At 41.2% G+C, this 18,028-nt stretch overlaps 1 protein-coding gene across 4 annotated transcripts in view; it reads left to right on the top strand.

Moving 5' to 3' along the window:
- Positions 1 to 18,028, top strand: part of APP (amyloid beta precursor protein) — a 357,591-nt gene that overhangs the window by 226,489 nt on the left and 113,074 nt on the right. For all 4 annotated transcript variants that reach the window (XM_019528781.1, XM_019528780.1, XM_019528779.1 and 1 more), the window contains one exon: positions 13,220 to 13,422. In XM_019528781.1, the coding sequence (XP_019384326.1) occupies positions 13,220 to 13,422 (203 nt within the window). The remainder of the gene's footprint in view (positions 1 to 13,219; positions 13,423 to 18,028) is intronic.

The raw sequence follows: 18,028 nt of genomic DNA, 5'->3' as shown, positions 1-18,028 counted from the left end.
ATGTCCTTTTTGTCCCTGTACAAGAGTTTTGCCTAGTATTATGTGGTCCCAGAGTGCAAGGCTCAAGTGAAGGATGGCAGTGTGCACAGAAACTTCGCATTGTAAAGAAGCTGCATCCCTTGGCCTGGCAGTTGCAAGAGTACATACTGTACCTTTATGTGCAGCAGATGCTACTCTTGTGTTTAAAGCCCTCAGCCTCACAGAGATACTATATATGGTTTTGTCCTTTGTAAGCAGAATGCATCTGGTTACTATTGCTGATTCAGTTCCCCTCCTGGAGCTCTGCTTTCCCTCCAGCTATTTACCTCAGTGGCTGATAAAACCATAAACTAGACACGTATTATAGAATATATTATAGGAAATAAAATGTAGTTCTAAAAGAACAATACTTTTATAGTGCAGCTGCTTTCTACATTTAAAAACATCTCTCTTTCTTTTTAAAAAGTTAGATTTCCCCCTCCGTCCCCCAGGAATGAATTTATATTTTGCTAACACTGGTATCTGAGAAAGTTGTCATTAAAATCTAACCTGTCATTTTTTTTTTATATTACACACACATTTACTTCTTAAGCAGGAGCTTTAAATTCTAGATAGAAAGTTATATTTTTTGCTAAGTTTTTGCAGCCATTACAGAAACCTCTTCAAACAAAATTTGTAATAAAATTGCCACGTGCTGAGGCACAATTAAAGATATTAATAGGTCACTTTAATTTGGGGGGGTTTTTTACATTTTGTTCATGTCTCAGCTTGTGGGATTATTAAAAGAAAACTTCCTTTGTTGATTACTTTTTCTTCATAAAAGACAGTGGATAGTATAAATTATTTTTTCCATGTTTATTTTGTATCTGGTGCCATTCACAGTTCTGAACATGTACAGAAAAAGTGTAAATTTATGCTAGCTCCTAACAACATTTTTAAAAAGTTGGGCATTTAAGGCATGTCCATGAACTAAACCTTACCTATTAAAAATATGCCAAAATGCACAGCATTGTAGTTGTAAGTATACTTGTTTGAGGGCAGAGTATTGCCCTTTAAACTGAAAATGGTTGATAGATTTTTATTGAAATCACCAATAGAAATGGAATCATTCAGGATTCCCAGAACACCCAAATAACTGTATTTTGCCTGACCAGATAGGAAGCAGGGCAGATGATTTACGTATACTTCTCTGATGCTTCAAAGCAGAAATATTTCTAAAGTAAAATTAATTTTATTATTCCTCATGTCAAGATTTTTAAAAAAGGGCCTAAAAGCAGTCTTGGCCTATGTGGTCTAATGTTGATGCAAACTGCTGCCCCAAATTACTATAACACTTTCAGTTAATATGAGAATGCAAAGCAGTAATATTGTGCGAGTTCTGCAGGTATTTTCACAGCCATACTTAAGTCTAAGTTTTTAGCAATTTACCCCTGTTGCTTCCTGCTGAACTGTAAAATTCAGATAAGGGCAAGGCTTCACAAATAGGTGAACCTGGCAGTGTATCAAGTAATTTCTCCAACAGCCTTTGAAAAATCCTGCCACTGGCACCACTATGTTGAGTCAAAATGTCAACAATTTCTTGTAAGCTGGAGACTGAAGTCAATGGTGCCTATAAAAACCTGGCTGACATGGTGTCAAGGGAGTACAGGGAAACAGCTGTTGAGGGATCATAGTTCTGAGAGTAACAAGACTGAGTCAGCTTTGCTTACCAATCGGGTAAAATGCAATAATGATATGAACGATACACATCTGCTACATATGTTAAATAAAACATGAAGACATTCTCAAGTCCTAAGAAAAATTGTGTGTAGAAAAATACATCCTGCCTTAAGTCTTTATTTCAACATTCTTTTGGACTTTGGGTGCCAAGTTCATGAGTATATTGGAAACAGCATCATTATGATGCCAATTATTGAAAGAAGTATGCAAGGAAATAACAGCATTTACCATGACAGAGAAATATGTAGCAATATAAACAACCTAGATGACCCATTTTAAAATATGCAGGTGTATCCCAAGTGTTGGAAATTAACTTAATTCCCTTTCTGAGCTTATCTGAAAGGTGCTGACTAGCTCACCTTCAAACGTCTTCTTGCATGTCCACCTTGTCTGGGATTAAATGGATACAAGCAGTTGTTTAATACTTGTATTTCAAAAAATATAGGTACTATTATTGCCAGTCTGAGAGGCCACATAATTTTTCCGCTGCAGCTTATGGTTTTTTTTCCTCTTTTAGCCTTTCCTTATACATTTTGCCCAAAGTCTTCTGTCACTTGAAATTAAACCCTGACCTGTTCTGTATGAATAGACCTGTGTGCCTATACATAGCTCACTGAAATCAGGGTTCTTCATGGACACAGGAATCTCCTCAAATGGCCAGAGATGCAAGGTTAGGTCCCTAGAGCTGTTAATTCATCAGCATAGGGGCTGGTTCTCTCTTGTATTTCAAAGGGCCTGACGCACTCTTCGGTGGATTAAAATTATTTCTAAAAATAACGCCAGTAAAGCTATACCAGGGAAGCCATATCACAAACTCAGGATTCACTGGGGACAAAGGGGAGTGTGGGAGGTCAGGGGTCTTGCATCATTTCCTGAGTTTGTTTTACTAATATAGCATGCATAGTCTCTACGTTTAGGTAACATCAAGCTGTGTTCTGCCTAGTTGTCCTTATGTCTGTCTAGATTGTGGTATTAGATATAAATGTAATTTTGATTATCTTTATATTATAGCCAGGACTATGTTACTAAGGCAATGATTAACTTAAGTAGCCCTCGTCTGTTCACACTCTGAAGAGCACTAATGGCTTAGAATTAGCATTCGACTTGAATTGTTGTTTACGGTCTCCCTTGAATTTCATGTTAAAAGAAATAACGTCTAGCTAGTCAAGCTACTGGGAGATGAGAGACAGTATGTTGGATGAGGGAAAGAATACACGTATGCTCCTGGTCTTAACTAGATCAGGAAAAAATTCTGCTCTGGCAAACATGCACCTTTGGGGAGGTGTAGTGTTAGCCTCCAAGATTCCAAGAGATGACATATGTGAATAGCGAGATAAGTAACTGTGCCTAAGCCAGCCCTGAGAGCATGCTTTTGTCTTTAGTCTTTCTGAGTGCTTATACATGGGCATTAACACTGCTCTGATGCGCTGTAACTACAGCACATCGGAGCAGCCTCTATTAATTGAGTCAGCTGAAGTGTGGTAGTTACCACACTCCAGCAGACTCTAGAGCCACATGTATCAGCATCCCCACACTGAAAAATGGTGGCAGGGGCACCTTTAAAGCTCACCAAATGAGCTTTAATTAAAATGCCCCTGCCGCCATTTTTCAGTGTGGGGAAGCTGATACGCGTGATGGTCTGGGCACTTCAATTACAGTGGCTCTTGGAGCCTCTCTAATTAAAGCACGTGTATAAACTAGAGGTGCACCAATACATATTGGATCGCCAACAGTATGAGGAAAATTGAGGCTTATTTTTGTCTGATGTGGCTGATAACATGGCCGATAAATGCTGTGTGCGTATGTGCAGCTGCAGCATGCAGGCAGCCAGGAGTGCAGCATGGAGAGCTGCCAGGTCCAGCTGAAAAGTCGGGTGTTGGGGAAGGAAAGGCGGGGGGGGTGTCGGCTCGAGGTTCCAGCGGGGAGGGAGGGAATGGGAGTAGAGCTGGGAAGAGCCCAATGCAGCCCTGGCCCCAGCCCTCCACAGCAGCCCGCTCTGCCCCAGAGGCAGATCCGGGGGCACATGCCTCCCCCCCCCCCACATCCCCCTGATGAGATGTGGCTCCCTCCCATGTCCTGCCCCGCCCTGGCTAAGCAGCACCTGCCCCAGCCTCACCGAAAGGACCTCTGTCTGACCCCCTTGCCCATTCCCTCCCCCTGTCCCTTGCTCCACAATAGACTTAGCGGCTAGATGCCGCTCTCCACACTGAATGGCTGCATATCAAAATCAGATTGGTATCGGCCCAAAAAATCTCTTTCGGTGCACCCCTAGTATAAATACCCTCTAGGTGCAGGGGAGACTGAACTACCCCAGCCTGATTAAAACAGGGTGAGAAAAGAAGCTGACAGGAAACCTCCAGAAGGCCTTGATAGAAAGCTGGCTAGGGACTGCATCACTGTAAGGTGCAGGGTACAAACAACTTACTGCTCTAATATTTTCTGAATTTTTTTGTTTGTTCTGATACCTCTTTCTATAGCTCAGCATATGGTTACTAATTCCTTGTGTTTGTTCTTGTTTTTTTTATAATGAATTCTTTTGTTATCTATTAACATAATTATTGTGTGTTAACTGTGATTGCAGAGTATTTGACTACACAGGCTTGCCCATTCTGTGGAAAGAAGGATCCATCTTTTCTGGACACATGACTGGACATGCATGTTATCCTTCTAGTTGGCAAAATCCTCTCTGCTAATGGCTGACAAGGCCTGAGTGAGACAGGTGGGGCTGAGGCATCACAGCTGGTTCTCAGTGGTCAAGCAGCAGATGGTAGAGAGGGGCTTGGGGCAAATAGGAACCCCAGAAGTATGGAAGTACCCCAGGAGTGTTTCAGAGTTGCATAAAGGCTACATCTGGGGCTTGGGCATGTCACACCAAGCATAAGTTTTTGTAACAGATGTATGGTAGAAGAAGTGTTTCACTACATCCTTTCTACCCTGAACGCTAATATATTTTTGAGCCATCTCTAGAGTGAAAATATTGAGCTCACTTACAGTATAATAAGCCTAATTTATGGCAGAGCCATCCTAATACTAGCACTTGTTGTCAATTCCAAGCCCAAGTCTCAATTCTACTGTGATGCCAGCACCAAAATCTGCTTCCAAGTCTCCAGTTACTAATATTAATACTAATGGAAACAAAACTCCATTTGGGACAGAACGTGAGCAAACTCTGCCCCTGCAAAGTTAAATGGCTGATATGAAAAGGTTGCTGAAATAGATGTAACAATACTTACATTACTGTTCTTTTCCTGGCATGTCTGTGAGTGATTTTGAATCAGGGTGCTGCACTTAAGCAGATAAGTGCAGGCTCAGGTTTGTCCCTGCCTAGCTAATCTCTCCCACTCCCATTGCCTGGCCACTCTACAAGGAGGTAACTACTGTGATATCTAAGCTATTTCTTGATATTGAATGCCATTCAATTCATAAAAGTTAGGAACTAGTGCCTCAAGTTAAAAAAGATAGAGAACTGCTGCCATGTGTCATCTCCTATTGGGATGTAGGATTTCTCCTTGGCTACTCTGAGGTGCTGAGTACTGCTCTTGTGTCCAGATATTCAGTATGATACAGTGAGTATGTCTGCACAGCACAAGGTAGTGCCAATGAAGAGAGATCCAGGCTAGCTTTACATAACCCAGCTCAGGCACCAATGGCAAGATAACAACGTAGACCCAGTACTCCAGTGGTCACCAACTTGTCAATGCTGATCAGCGGGTAGATCCCAAAGGCTCCTTTGGATGATCCTGGGCTGGGGGAGAGTTGGGCATGTGCACATGCACACACCCGCTACCCTTCCTTCACTTTCCCCCAGCCCCAGCAGGTCAGTCTGTGGGGGAGGGAAGGAGTGGGGGCCCCCCATGCATCTGACTGTGCAGTCCAGCTAGGAGCAGGGAAAGGTAAGTAGGGCCCCAGCCTGGCCAGGTGATGGGAGGATTGGAACCTGGGGGGTTCCCCTAGGAGCACAGGAGCTCCCCCACATCTCTGCGGGGGTGGAGGCGACAGAGGCTGCTGCCGCTGCACCTCAAGCACTGCTGCAAGGTGGCCACATGCGAGCGTGGCTTGGCTCAGCTCAGCGGCAGGGACTTAGTGGGGGCAAGCCTGTCCCAGCCAGGTCTGGAAAGATCTGGTCATCCAGGGGCTTATGTTGAGGGGGATGGCTGCTGCTGGAAGCTCTGTGGGCAGTTGCCTCTTCTCGAGCCAAGATGGGGAGGGCACGGGCCCCCAGGACCTCTGCTGGGCTACGTCCAGCAGCAGGAACCCCTCCCCATGCACCCCGGACGACCAGATCTTCCCAGACTCAGCTGGGCCAGGGCTGATCCCACTTCTGTGCTGTGGCTGCACAGAGGCATTCCCAGTTGGCGGCCAGATGAATGTGGTGTTGGGCCCCGGCCCAGCCGGGTCTGGGACTCCCCACAGTCTAGGGGCACGTGGGAGGGCTCCTGCCACTGGGCACAGCCTGGCAGAAGCCATGGACACTTGTGCCCCCACCACCTGTGCTTGGGACAAGACAGCTGTTGCTGCAGGCTGCTCGCTGCACCTGGAGCACAGGTTGGGGAGGGGAATGGACCCCAGGGCCTCCACTGAGCTGCGCCCAATGGTGGGAGTCCCTGCCCATGCCCCCCCACAGAGTGTCCCGGGCCAGGCCAGAGCCTGATCTCACTTCTGTGCCACGGCTGTGCTGGCAGCCAGACAAACATGATGTCGGGCCCAGGCCCAGCCGGGTCTGGAAGTCTGTGGTCCAGGGGAATGGTGGGGGGCACCACTGGGCACAGCCCAACATAGGTCTCGGGGGCCCATGTCCCCCCGCCCACCTTGTGCTCTGAGCAAAGCAAGCAGCCTGCAGCAGCCTCATCTCAGAGTGCACACACCCCTAGACTGTGAAGACTGATATTCATCTGGTTGCCGGGCAGGCGCAGCCCAGTGCAGCCATGGCACAGAGAAGTGGAATTGGGCCCCAGCTTGGCCCAGCTCGATCTGGGACTCTCCACGGTTCAGGGGTGCATGGGGGGTGGAGCAGAGGGCAGAGCTTGGGAGGGGCAAGGTAGATCCTGGGGTGCCCTTTACTTGCAAAAAGTGACCTTTACCATAAAAAGGTTGGAAACCACTTCAGTACTCCATCCTTCTTCTCAGTTGGGCTTAGCATTGGGGAAGCACTGTGCTAGCACAGCTATACTATTACCAATACTGGGGCTAAGTCAGGTGTCTCTGGCAGTGCATTGTTCTGTATATACATATGTCGGAACTGATTTTTAGTATTTTAATGCTGATGCTAATATTTTAGTTGCCTTGTATTGTCATACCTGTTAAAACACAATATGCAATTGAGGGGATGGGCAAGGACAGGTACATTAAATTATATATTTGTGCTGTTTATTTTATATTCTTGTGTTTATATAGTATGGATAAATCATCCAACTTAACAAAAGTTAAATGATTCTCTGGTGATACTCAGTTTCATTTTTAGATCCTTCTGAGAATTTTTCTTAACTAAACTTAAAATGTGAATGTAGGTTCATCTCCAGTTTCTTATTTTCATTCATTGGAAGGCAGTATATTTGATAATAAGATGGACTCACTTATTGTAAAACTGACTCATTCACTGCCTACAGAGTAATCTTGGAATGCATTTTTTAAAATTCCAAATAGGTGAAAAGAGTAATTGCTAGTTGTATGGTGAGACTAGGGCCATGTGTAGACGAAACAACAGGCATGTTTGCACGACACTTTAAAGTGGGCTTAATGCTTTTGCACTGCTTTACTGGTGTCAGTGTTTGCATGCATTGGCAGCGTATTGCACATGAATTCCAGCTGCTGTAGGAAATTTGGTGGCGTAATGCACCTTAAATGATTTGGGGCACAGCAAACTAAAGCTCTGAAGTGGAGTTTTAGTTTGCTGTCTTTACAGCTGCGGAGCAAAGCACTGGGCTTCTTGCAGCTCAGAGGTTCTGCAGGAAGCCCTGCAGCAGCCTAGGAAGGCAGCTTCTTCCCAAGAAAAGTGGTGAGCCTGATCCTTTTTTTTCTTTCTCCCTGGATCCTGCCTGAGCTATGCAGGGGCCCATTGCTTCCCTCCACACAGCTGCCTAAGTCAGGTGCCTGTGGGCAGGTGCTGCCTGGGGGAGGGGGCCGCTGCTGCCACAGAGGGAAGCACCAGCTCCCCCTACCCACAGCCCAGGGACAGCTCTGCCCACCAGCAGCTCCCCCCCTGCCTCCCTGCCACCAGAGGCAGGTAACTCAGTGTGTGAATGACATGGGGGGTTTAAAGGGCCCTAAATTGAAGTGGTGTTTTTAAAAACCCACTGTTTCAATTTAGGGTCCCCGTTTCATCTACACCCACCCTAGAACATTAAATTTGAAGGCCCTGGAAGTGTATATATGTATGTACAATAACAGACTGGCAGTCTCTAGGAACCACGGACAAAAATATCTTTAGTTTTTAAAATAGAATGTGAGAACTTAAACCTGTTACAATATGACAGGAATTTTGTTTCTCTTAGACCAGTGGTTCTCAACTTATTTTAAGGCATCCCTCATAAGATGTCAGATCTTAGCTTTTTTCTTGTTTCCTGATTACTTGGAGAAAAAAAAAAGAAAGAACGCAAAAACACTGCAACAGGTCAGGTCAGGTCACAACTGTGGCACCCTGGTTGAAAATCGCTGCCTTAGAAGGGCTTTTCAAAATCTATGGAAGAAATCTCTCTAAAAATAATCCTGTGCAACAGCATTCTTTTATTAAAATATGGCCAAATGTAAGCATTTTCAAGCAGGAATATAAGCAGCTATAAAGGTTTAGAAACATTACAAAGAATATTTTTGTCTTATTAACCTTTATTGTTTTTAGAATAATTACAGGAGCCTGACCCCCCCCAGGTGTCAGTCTCTTACAACTTCACATTTTGTTTTCTCCTAAACGGATGCAAGTGTTTAAGGCAAAGACCTGATCCTAGTTAAGCTTTATACTCTTTAGAATTTACCAGTATTTTTAATGTCAACACAACTTCAGAGGAAACCAGAACCCTCTGCTGTCAGGCACTCGCAAAGAACGTAAAACATAATGAATATGGATACATAATTCATATGAGATGGGTAAGCATTGTTTTCACTTAAGGGTGGATTGTTTTCCAGAAATTGAATTCCTAGAAAATAACTTCATTCCAGCTATAGCTTGTTTGTTTATTGATACGTGCTACACTTACTTCAATATCTGTGCTCTCAGCTACAAAATAATCCCTTGAAAAGTCATGTTTATTATAGCGAGCTGTTTAGACAGTATCAACGCTTTACTTCCACAGATGCTCTTAAAACAAAAATGGAACCTATTTTCACTATTCTAACCATAATAAATATTTATCAGTAATCTTAGTCAACAATAATTTTTCTACAATTTCAAATGTCATTTTTGAATAAATGGTATCCTAAAAGCCATGATTCAGCTCAAAGACTGCAAGTATCACAACAGAATGCTGTACATTCCATAGCAAAGTGGTTTTATATAGCTAAGCACAGATGGATCTCGGCTGCGCACATAAAAATGTGGGGGGGGGCAGCAGTTATAGTGTTTTTCCCTGTATCATCTTAATTGGTTTTCTTTTGTTTGTTCAATTAGCATCTTTGTTATTACATGAGATGGAAAATCTCATACTAGTCAGTCTGTTACCTGATGGAAGAGAAAAAGCTGGTTGCATTTTTCTTGAAGTTTGTTTCACTTTTTGGGGCTAGAAGTGAGGAATCCCCAGCAAGTAAAAAAACTAAATAAATAAACACATTTTTAAAAACCTTATTTAAAACTTGACCATCAGAAACACAAGAAGAACGTCCTGTACAGGATTCAGGTAGTAGACGGCCATCGATCCTCTAGATCATGGTGTACATGTAAGGGGCCTAGTCAGATGCCTAATGAATCCATTTATGGCTGGCAAACCTACTTCAAGATCGACACAGCTTGCTACAAGTTTCACAGATCCATGTGTTGTTGAAGTCCAGATTGACAGCAGTCTGCTTTCTTCTTGTTTTGCTTCCATCTTCTGGATCAAAGCTGCTTTATGTTGAGCTGTACTCAGATCAGATGGGATTTTGCATGCTTCTCCCAGCTTTCTGAGTTGAAGTTGAATGACTTCATATCATTTTTGCACATTGTGGTATCTTCAGAGAAGGCAGTCCCACTTTCTAGAGCCATCTCAAATCTTACTATACAAAATATTCTTGGGGATTCAGTCTTCTCCTATTCTTCTGACATGGTCGATCCTTTTATTCTTGATAGTGGTTTCTAAGTGTCAGTCCTGAGTTTTCCAATACCTCTATGTTCAATGTTCTGTCTTCCCACTTTATTTTCAGGATCTTATGCAGACAGCTCATGTGACAGCTGTTCAGTCTCCACAGTTCAGAACCATAAAGTAGGGATTGCAACACACAAGTTTCATAGATTCGTATCTTCATCTTAGCTGATAGTTTGCTGTCATTCCATGCATGTTTCTGTAATAGCCCCAAATTCTTAGCTGCTTTTCTGATTCTGTTAGTCAGTTCAGCCTGAAGGTCAAGATTCCTGCTGCTTGTAGGACCCAAGTAGCAAAAAACTGTCAAGGACCAAATGATGTATCTTTCAGAGTGATATCACTTATTGGTTCTTTCACCCCTTGGTACACATGATCACAGTATTCTTGAGACTAATTACCATCTTGAAGCTCTTGCATGATTCAGAAAATGTGCCCAAGAGATTTTTCAGGGAAGTTTCATTGTGGGCAACCAAGGCCATGTCATCCACAAACAGGAAGTCTCTCAGAAACAGCTCTTTTATCTTGGTTTTCACTCTAACCTTGCAATACTGAACAAACCTCCATCTAGTCTGGTTCAGTGATAAATGCCATCATTGCTGTCCTTGAATGTGTGAAGAAGCAGGACTGAAAAGTAGCTGTTAAAAAGCACAAGGACTAAGATGCACCCATTTCACCCCATTGCTTATTATCAAAAGTGTTTGATTCTTTGTTCTTATACACTACAGATGCCTTCATATCTTTATGTAATCAGTGAATTATATTCAACAGTTTGGAGGGACAACCCTATTTCTTCAGAGCAGTAAAGGGCCCTGTCTGCTGACTGTATTGAAGGCCTTCATCAGATCAGTGAAGGCTGTGTGTTTTTTCTCTACACTTTTCTTCCACTTGCTTGACCAGAAATATCATATCAATGATGAAGCATCCTGAGTGAAAACCACATCGACTTTAAGGATAGATTCTTTCGCCTAGAGATTGAAGCCTAGAGAGCATGATGTGAGTGGCACTTTTTCCAATGGCTTTCAACAGAGAGATACGGCTATAATTGTCACAGTCACTTCTGTTCCCCTTGTTTTTCTATAACTGTACAGACCCAAGCATCTTTGAAATCTGATTCCTCTTCCCTATAGAACAGTATCACTTCATGAAGCTTTCAAAGTAATTTGTTGCTGGCACATTTTGTAGATTTCAGCAGGCTAACAGTTGTTTGTTACCCGATGTCTTGTTCCCAGGAATTAATTTAATGGATTTCTGCAGATCTTCTGATGTAGTTGTGTTGTCTGAATCCATCATAACTTCGAACTATGGTGAGCCTTCAAGCTCTTCATGTTTGATTTCAATCTCACTGGAGTTTGTAATTCCATAGTGTTCAATCCAGCGCTCAATGTTGGTTTTTTTGTTTGTTTGTTTTTTTTTATCAGTAATGACATTTCTGTTTAAGTCTTTCAGGAAAGCTGTTTTCTTCTTGACTGGACTAGTTGCTTGTTTGATAACTTGGTACATTCCACGTCTGTTGCCTGTGTCAGCTTCTTTCTGAATATTATCTCAGTTTCAGCCAAAAATCTTGGGCATATCTCTTAGCCTCCTTTTTCTATTTCTCTTCAAGCCTTTCTCAGATTTTCTAGGGTTATAATGTTTGGAGATTTCTTATAGTTAGTCCTGTCCTTTTGTTCTCAACCAGAGGTAGAAGGGTTTCAGAATGTTCTTCAAACCAGTCTGCATTTTTCTTACATTTTTTGCCAAACACTGTTATAGCAGTATTGAACCATGTTAGTTTTTAAGCTCTCCCAAACTTTGGTGGCTGAGTTGATAGGTAAACTTGCTTTCACAGCTTCTTGATTGAATAGTCTGCATTTTTCTATGTTTTTAGTTTAGCTGATGTCTATCTGAAAGCAACTGATAGTTTTGCCGTGGTGGATCTTTTCAACATTGATTATGACTTGCAGCAGACTAAGGCAAAGTTGTTGTTAGAGTCAGCACTGATAAGACCTCATATGCAGGATTTCTTTCAGGTAGTTATGCCTGGTCAGTAATAGATCTATTTGGTGCCAGTGCTGTGATCTTGGATGTTTCAATGATGTCTTCCTTGCGATTTTCAGGTAACCTGGAGCCAATACAGAGTTATTGGCCTTTCGTAAGTTGCTTTGGGTGGGGAGGGTTGTCCCAGTGGAGGTCACAAGATGTATAAAATTGAGAACTGCTACTCAAGACATTGTGCAGAGGCAAAATTGCCTTGGTTTCCTGTTCAGGCCTACAAGGTATGGTTTCTATGATTCAGTCAGTTGAATACTGAATACTAAATAAATGAACGGTTACCCAAAGACACACTAACTGAGCACTCTTGAACGAAACTTATAGTTAGACTGTTATCTCATGCTGTTATGAAAAACCAAATATTGAATGGAAGAATGGGGGGAAGAGTGGGGCAGGGACTTAAGTATTGTATAGCAAAAGCTTTACTGAAGAGGAAGTAAAAATGTTGGGCTTGCCAAAAATACAGTTCCAAAGGAAAGCCTAGGAACATGTATGGTTCATAGATGCTAGGGTCGGAAAGGACCTCAACAGATCATCAAGTCTGACCCCCTGCCTAGGCAGGAAAGAGTGCCGGGGTCAGTTGAAATAGTTCCTGAAATATCTGTGCTATGTGCTTATCAGCAAAGTGGGAAACAAACCATCAGTTTGGGTGGTTCAGTTGTTTGTTTTGTATTTTAACCTTTATAACCATTACTCTTGCCTATTGGAGAAGCTGAGACAAGTCTAGGTCTAAATCAATTTACAAAACTTGAGTGCAAAACATCAGATTGGTACCAGTAATGCTAGGCTATCCCTGCAGAGTCAAAGGATGAGGAATGTCTTGAGCAGTACAATTGTACTTGTGTCAACACTGCTACTCCCACGTCTGATTATTTTCCACTTATTTGAGTTTCCTTCAAAATAAGTGTTGATTCTCAACCCTATTAACAGTATGAAACAAATGAACACAACACATTATTCAGGGTGCCTAGTTTTTCTCGCAGTAATAGCAAGATACCAAGCACAATTTCTTCCCTGTGCTATCAGATGCTGACTGATTTAATTTTTCCATCTGGAGAATCTCATCAATCTTCTCTCCATAGTTCCAGCTTTTTATGAGCAAGGGATTCTTTATGACACTTTATGACACTCCTGAAAGGGCCCAAGTATAGTGCTGTCAGTTTTGTCGTGTAGGTGTTCCATTGTTGTCTCAACAAACCTTTTTATATATACATACCTTGCAGTGATGATAAGGTAGTAGAAGAACAGCCAGAGGAAGAGGAGGAAGTAACGGATGTGGAAGATGAAGATGCTGATGATGACGATGATGATGGTGAGGAGGTTGAAGAGGAGACAGAAGAAGAGTATGAAGAAGCTACTGAAAGAACTACCAGCATTGCTACTACTACCACTACAACTACAGAATCTGTAGAAGAGGTTGTCAGAGGTAAGTGGGTGGTTGCTTGGTTTGAGGTTTGGATGACTGGTCCTACTTGTGTGCGTTTGCCCTTTACTACTAAAAATGTTCCAAACAGCGAAATATCCTGAGTTGCTACATCATTATGCTTTCCCTTTATATGATTTGCAAGTTTTTGTTTTGTTCTTTTTTCCTTTAACCTAAGCTTTAGAGTTTTACCTTCCTGTTAGATTTTGGTCTTTGTATATTTAGATAATAGATAGAGCTTAACACATTTGAATATTATGACTTTAAAAAAATATATAGATGACATGCAGCAAACAGTATCAGAACCTATGTGAAAAAAAAGGGTTGTATACCTATAAGGGTATAAGAAAAAGTGTTTTAAATTATTGTGAATGAGAAAGGAATATTTAAAATATATGTTAGAGAGCACTGCTGGCAAGAATGTTGTCTTTATAACAACATTTTGTAGTTAGCTGTTTTACATAGAATCTATTCTACCTTTGCTCCAAGCCATTTCAATTATAAGCAAATAATGAAATAAAATATCCTACACTGGGACCTAGGGTTACAGATAGAAATAATTAGAAAATTGAACCTGGTTAATGTGTTGTATTGTCTTAGAGAAATACAATGCAGAAAAGAAGTAGTATAAATGGTGTAAATATGTATTTAAGTTTGGTCAATTTTCACAATGTGTTGTTTTAAAAGGGTTGTTTTAAATAATTTGAATTTTAGCCTGTCACTAGGCGTCATGGTAGGAACATTATACTTTTTCTTCTTCCATCACATGGTATTGCTTTTTAAAGGAATACATCTTACGTTTCTACCTGATTTGCTACAATTGTACATGATGTAAAATCTTTATAATCCAGGCATTTATTATCTGTCTCTGTAATAGTGATGTACTGATCAAACATTCTTATGATAATGCTCTGTTTTGTTACCTAAGAATTGAAAGAGGAGTAAAAGCTAAAAGAAAGTAACATAGAATGAGCAAAGTTGGTGCAGTGGAACCAGACTTGGAAAAAAATAGTCATGGCTCCATTAGTGCCTTCCTGTTTTGTCACCCTACTACTGAAAATTAAGGGAAACAGATGTTTGCAACAAAAATGCATCACACAAACCTTCATTAACCACTTTATTACTCAGTTCAAGTAGTATTGTCCTGCTTTCTGTGCCTTTGTTGGTTGTTTGGTGGTGGATAGGACAAGAGAGGTTGGTACTTGATTATGATTCCCATTCCATGGTAAAACATGTAAAGAATAGGATGGTGTTGAGTAGGTAACTGCAGGGAAGCATTATGCTTCCTACATCTAGATTCTGTTCTCTTCCCTTGCCTTCCTCTTTTTTATCCCCTTATGCAGGTAAGCATAATAATCAAATAAATGAATGTTTGAGGAAAATCTATTTGCATGGGTTTCCTCTTTTAGAAGGATTGTCTGTTTTGTATTTTTCTTAACTTTCTCTTGAAAATTCATTTGAATCACAGGGGGCCCAGGTCAAAAGGAAAATAAAAATCCAAGTTTAAGTCTTTAAATCAATTAAATGCAAGCTGTTACTGCTCAGGGTTAAAACACTTCGTCTTTGCCAATATATGAATATTAAAAAGAAAAGATACATTTTACTTTAATGGGATTTAGGATAAGTGGAAATGAAGGCAAATTAGGTACAGTATGTTTCTTTTGCTGACACTGACATTTTAAAGAGGTTAAAATGCTTAACCTTCAGGAATTTAGAATATATAGTATGAATAAAAACTGTAAAGAAAAATGAAGCAGCGCATTGAATGTATATTAAAATAGACCTGCAAAATATAAATTCATGCTAATTAAAATATGACAAGCAAAGGTGCAGACTTTAGAGAACTTAAAAATAAGAATCTGTAGGTTATGCGTGTTAAATACATTATTAAGGAGCTAGCTGGCAAGGTGTCTTGTTTCAGTTTAAGATTTTGTGGTACAGCTGTGCTGAGGCACCTCAGTCCAGCTGATCTCCTGCTGTGTCATCTTTCTTTAAGTCTGGGACCTCTGTGATGGGAATGTTACTTGTACCAAATGTGGACAAGGTGAGGTATTTGACTGAGATTACTTAAACTTCTTGCTTTTGTGCCAGCTTGTCATCAAACTGTGGCACAAAACAACTGCTGCCTGTATGCAGCTGGCAGACAGTCCTGCTCAGGCAAAATGCTAAAGAATGGGAAAGAACAGCAGTTCCCAAGTTGTCATCCACAGAGCACTTTGTAGTGGTCTATAAAAAAACTGGCTCTTCTTGAGGTGTGTCACCTTATCTCCTTGCTAAAATTGCATTAAATAACATCCTAATATGAATTATTCATGCAAGCAGATTCTGTCACTAATACGTGAATGGGAATGTCTGGCAAATGGTAGAAGAAACTATCATTGTTTGCACACAGGAAGGGAAGATGGTTGGTGACACATGTTCTCTCAAGTTGTGGTTTCTGGAGATGTTTTTGAGGCCCAGGGAGGGGAAGGGCTTCTTTGCTAGGTCTGTTGAGTTAGCTTGAACTCAATTTGATTTAAAGTTCAAGCCTAAGGTCAGTTTTCCCAAGGGCTAGAATAATGAAGCTTCAGCATCTTTAGAGCTGCTTGCATATCTGGGTTTTTTTTTCATTATATTTGTTGGACCTGTGATAGTTATTAAAGCTATGAACATCAAAGTCTTCAGGGAAGGCTTTTTCTTCTTGGATGGTAACTGTCTTTCCTGGCTCAATTAAGTGGTCTTTGTGAAAACCAGAAATAGAGCTGTTCTGAGTATGAACTGATATGAAGCCCATTAAACTCAAAGGAATGATTCCCACTGTCATCAGCAGACATCCGAAAGCCCTAAATAAATAAAAAGGAAAAAGATCTTCCTGAGCCTATAAGCCTATATTGGATTAGCATGGTTAAAGTATGCTGGTTTCTATAGCCAATAGCAGCTTCAGGGACTGATGGGTCTGACATCATATCCTGCTGCCTTTGACTGCCCTCCTGACCAACAAGGCACCCATTCTGCTGGGTGAAGAGGGGCAAAGTTAGCCTTTTAGTATGTTTCTCATGTGGAGCTTTAATTTATATCTGTGCATCCACAGTAAGATATTTTAATTGCTTTTTCACCATATCCTATTACAAACATGAAAAAATTTAACAAAGGCTGTAGGGTAAAGAGGTGATATCCACTATAACTTCAACTTACCATGGACTTCCTTAATTCCTAATATGTTTTAATGTGTAGTGACTAAACACCCATTTCAAGACGGCTCAAAAGTGCGCTTCTAGCCATTAAGAGGAGAACAGAATAATCTGAGTCCAGTCTGGAGACTGACAGGTGGCTGCTGGTTATATTTGTGCCATATGTCAAACTTATTTGTAAACTGTTGTCAGTTTATGGGTTTTTTTCTAATTAAAGGGTGTGAAGGAAAGGATAGCTTTGTTGACTTCTTGTCCTGTTCTCTTCCTGTTAGCCATACGTAACACTTAACAGTATTCATATGCCTTTGTTTGTCATGGGATATCTGAGCTTGAAGGTTTTCATAGGGCTTAAGGGCAACAGTTAAGAGACCTGTTATGTATCTATGTAGGCTGCTAGCTAGATAAAATTTTGTAAGGCTATGGCTGCCCGAATGGAAAGAGGCTTGTGGCAAACCAGAAGCAATCACTGTGACAGCTGTGCACAAATGATCAGATGCCTTTGAAAATACGAGAAATGAACAGGTTGTATATTGGAAGGCAGTCCTTTGAAAACATGAGAAAATTGCCTCTGATTTGTGCAGGACAAAATGTGCTGCTGTTTGAGTAACAGTCCTAGGAGCTGCATCCTGCCTTTTTTTGTTCTTTTAATCAGGACAGCTTGACTTGCTGCAGTTTAACCCCTTCATGTATTTGTGGGCTAGCTTTAGCTGAGGAAGCTGATTTACTTCACAGGATCCAGGGAGCAGCCCATTTCAGCTCTTCTTTTTTTATCTGTCTACTGGGGGAGGCTATTCCTGAATTTGTATTTCTTAAGACTGATGGACTATGCAGTGTCCAAGGACTGTTTTTGTACTTCACTATCTACAGAACAAGGAAAGTTACTCTAAAGATCATATATCCCATAGATCAACTCCTCCTGTTGTCATCAGCAGAAATTCTTTCTCACCCAGTATAATTGTGAATCCATTTCTATTCTCTTTCAGCATGGGTGTTGATAAGATACATTAGTCTTTCCTAGGTTATAACAGAGCAAGCAGTTGGATCTAGTTTTGAGCTTAATGCTGCTTGGCGACATAGCAGTCGATCAAATCTTATTTAAAGGGAAGCAACAGCCTGATTGAACATTTAAAAACTTGTTCATATACCACATGAGAGATGTGGGAGACTGAGCAGAGGCTTGACCACCATGTTGTGTATATAATGTTGCCCTTAGCAGTGGTTTCAGTTCCCTTAATTCAGGCAGATTTATTTAAATATTTAGGAAAGAGAGAATCTCAGTGGTGCTCCCTTGAGGTAACATTTTAAATGGTCTTATGACTGAGAGTTTGAAGAAAGCATCTCTTCACCCATTTTCTAGTGCAAGTTAAGTGCAAGATGACATTGTTAGGTATAATAGGTATGGTGTTGTACTTGCGGTAGTCTAGTGAATGCAAGAAGCA

This window comes from Crocodylus porosus, unplaced genomic scaffold, assembly GCF_001723895.1.
Source record: "Crocodylus porosus isolate Cpor-Errol unplaced genomic scaffold, CroPor_comp1, whole genome shotgun sequence".
In the NCBI taxonomy this organism is placed as follows: Eukaryota; Metazoa; Chordata; order Crocodylia; family Crocodylidae; genus Crocodylus; species Crocodylus porosus.
Note: the sequence above shows the minus strand (reverse complement) of the source record. Positions and strands in the feature narration are given on the sequence as shown.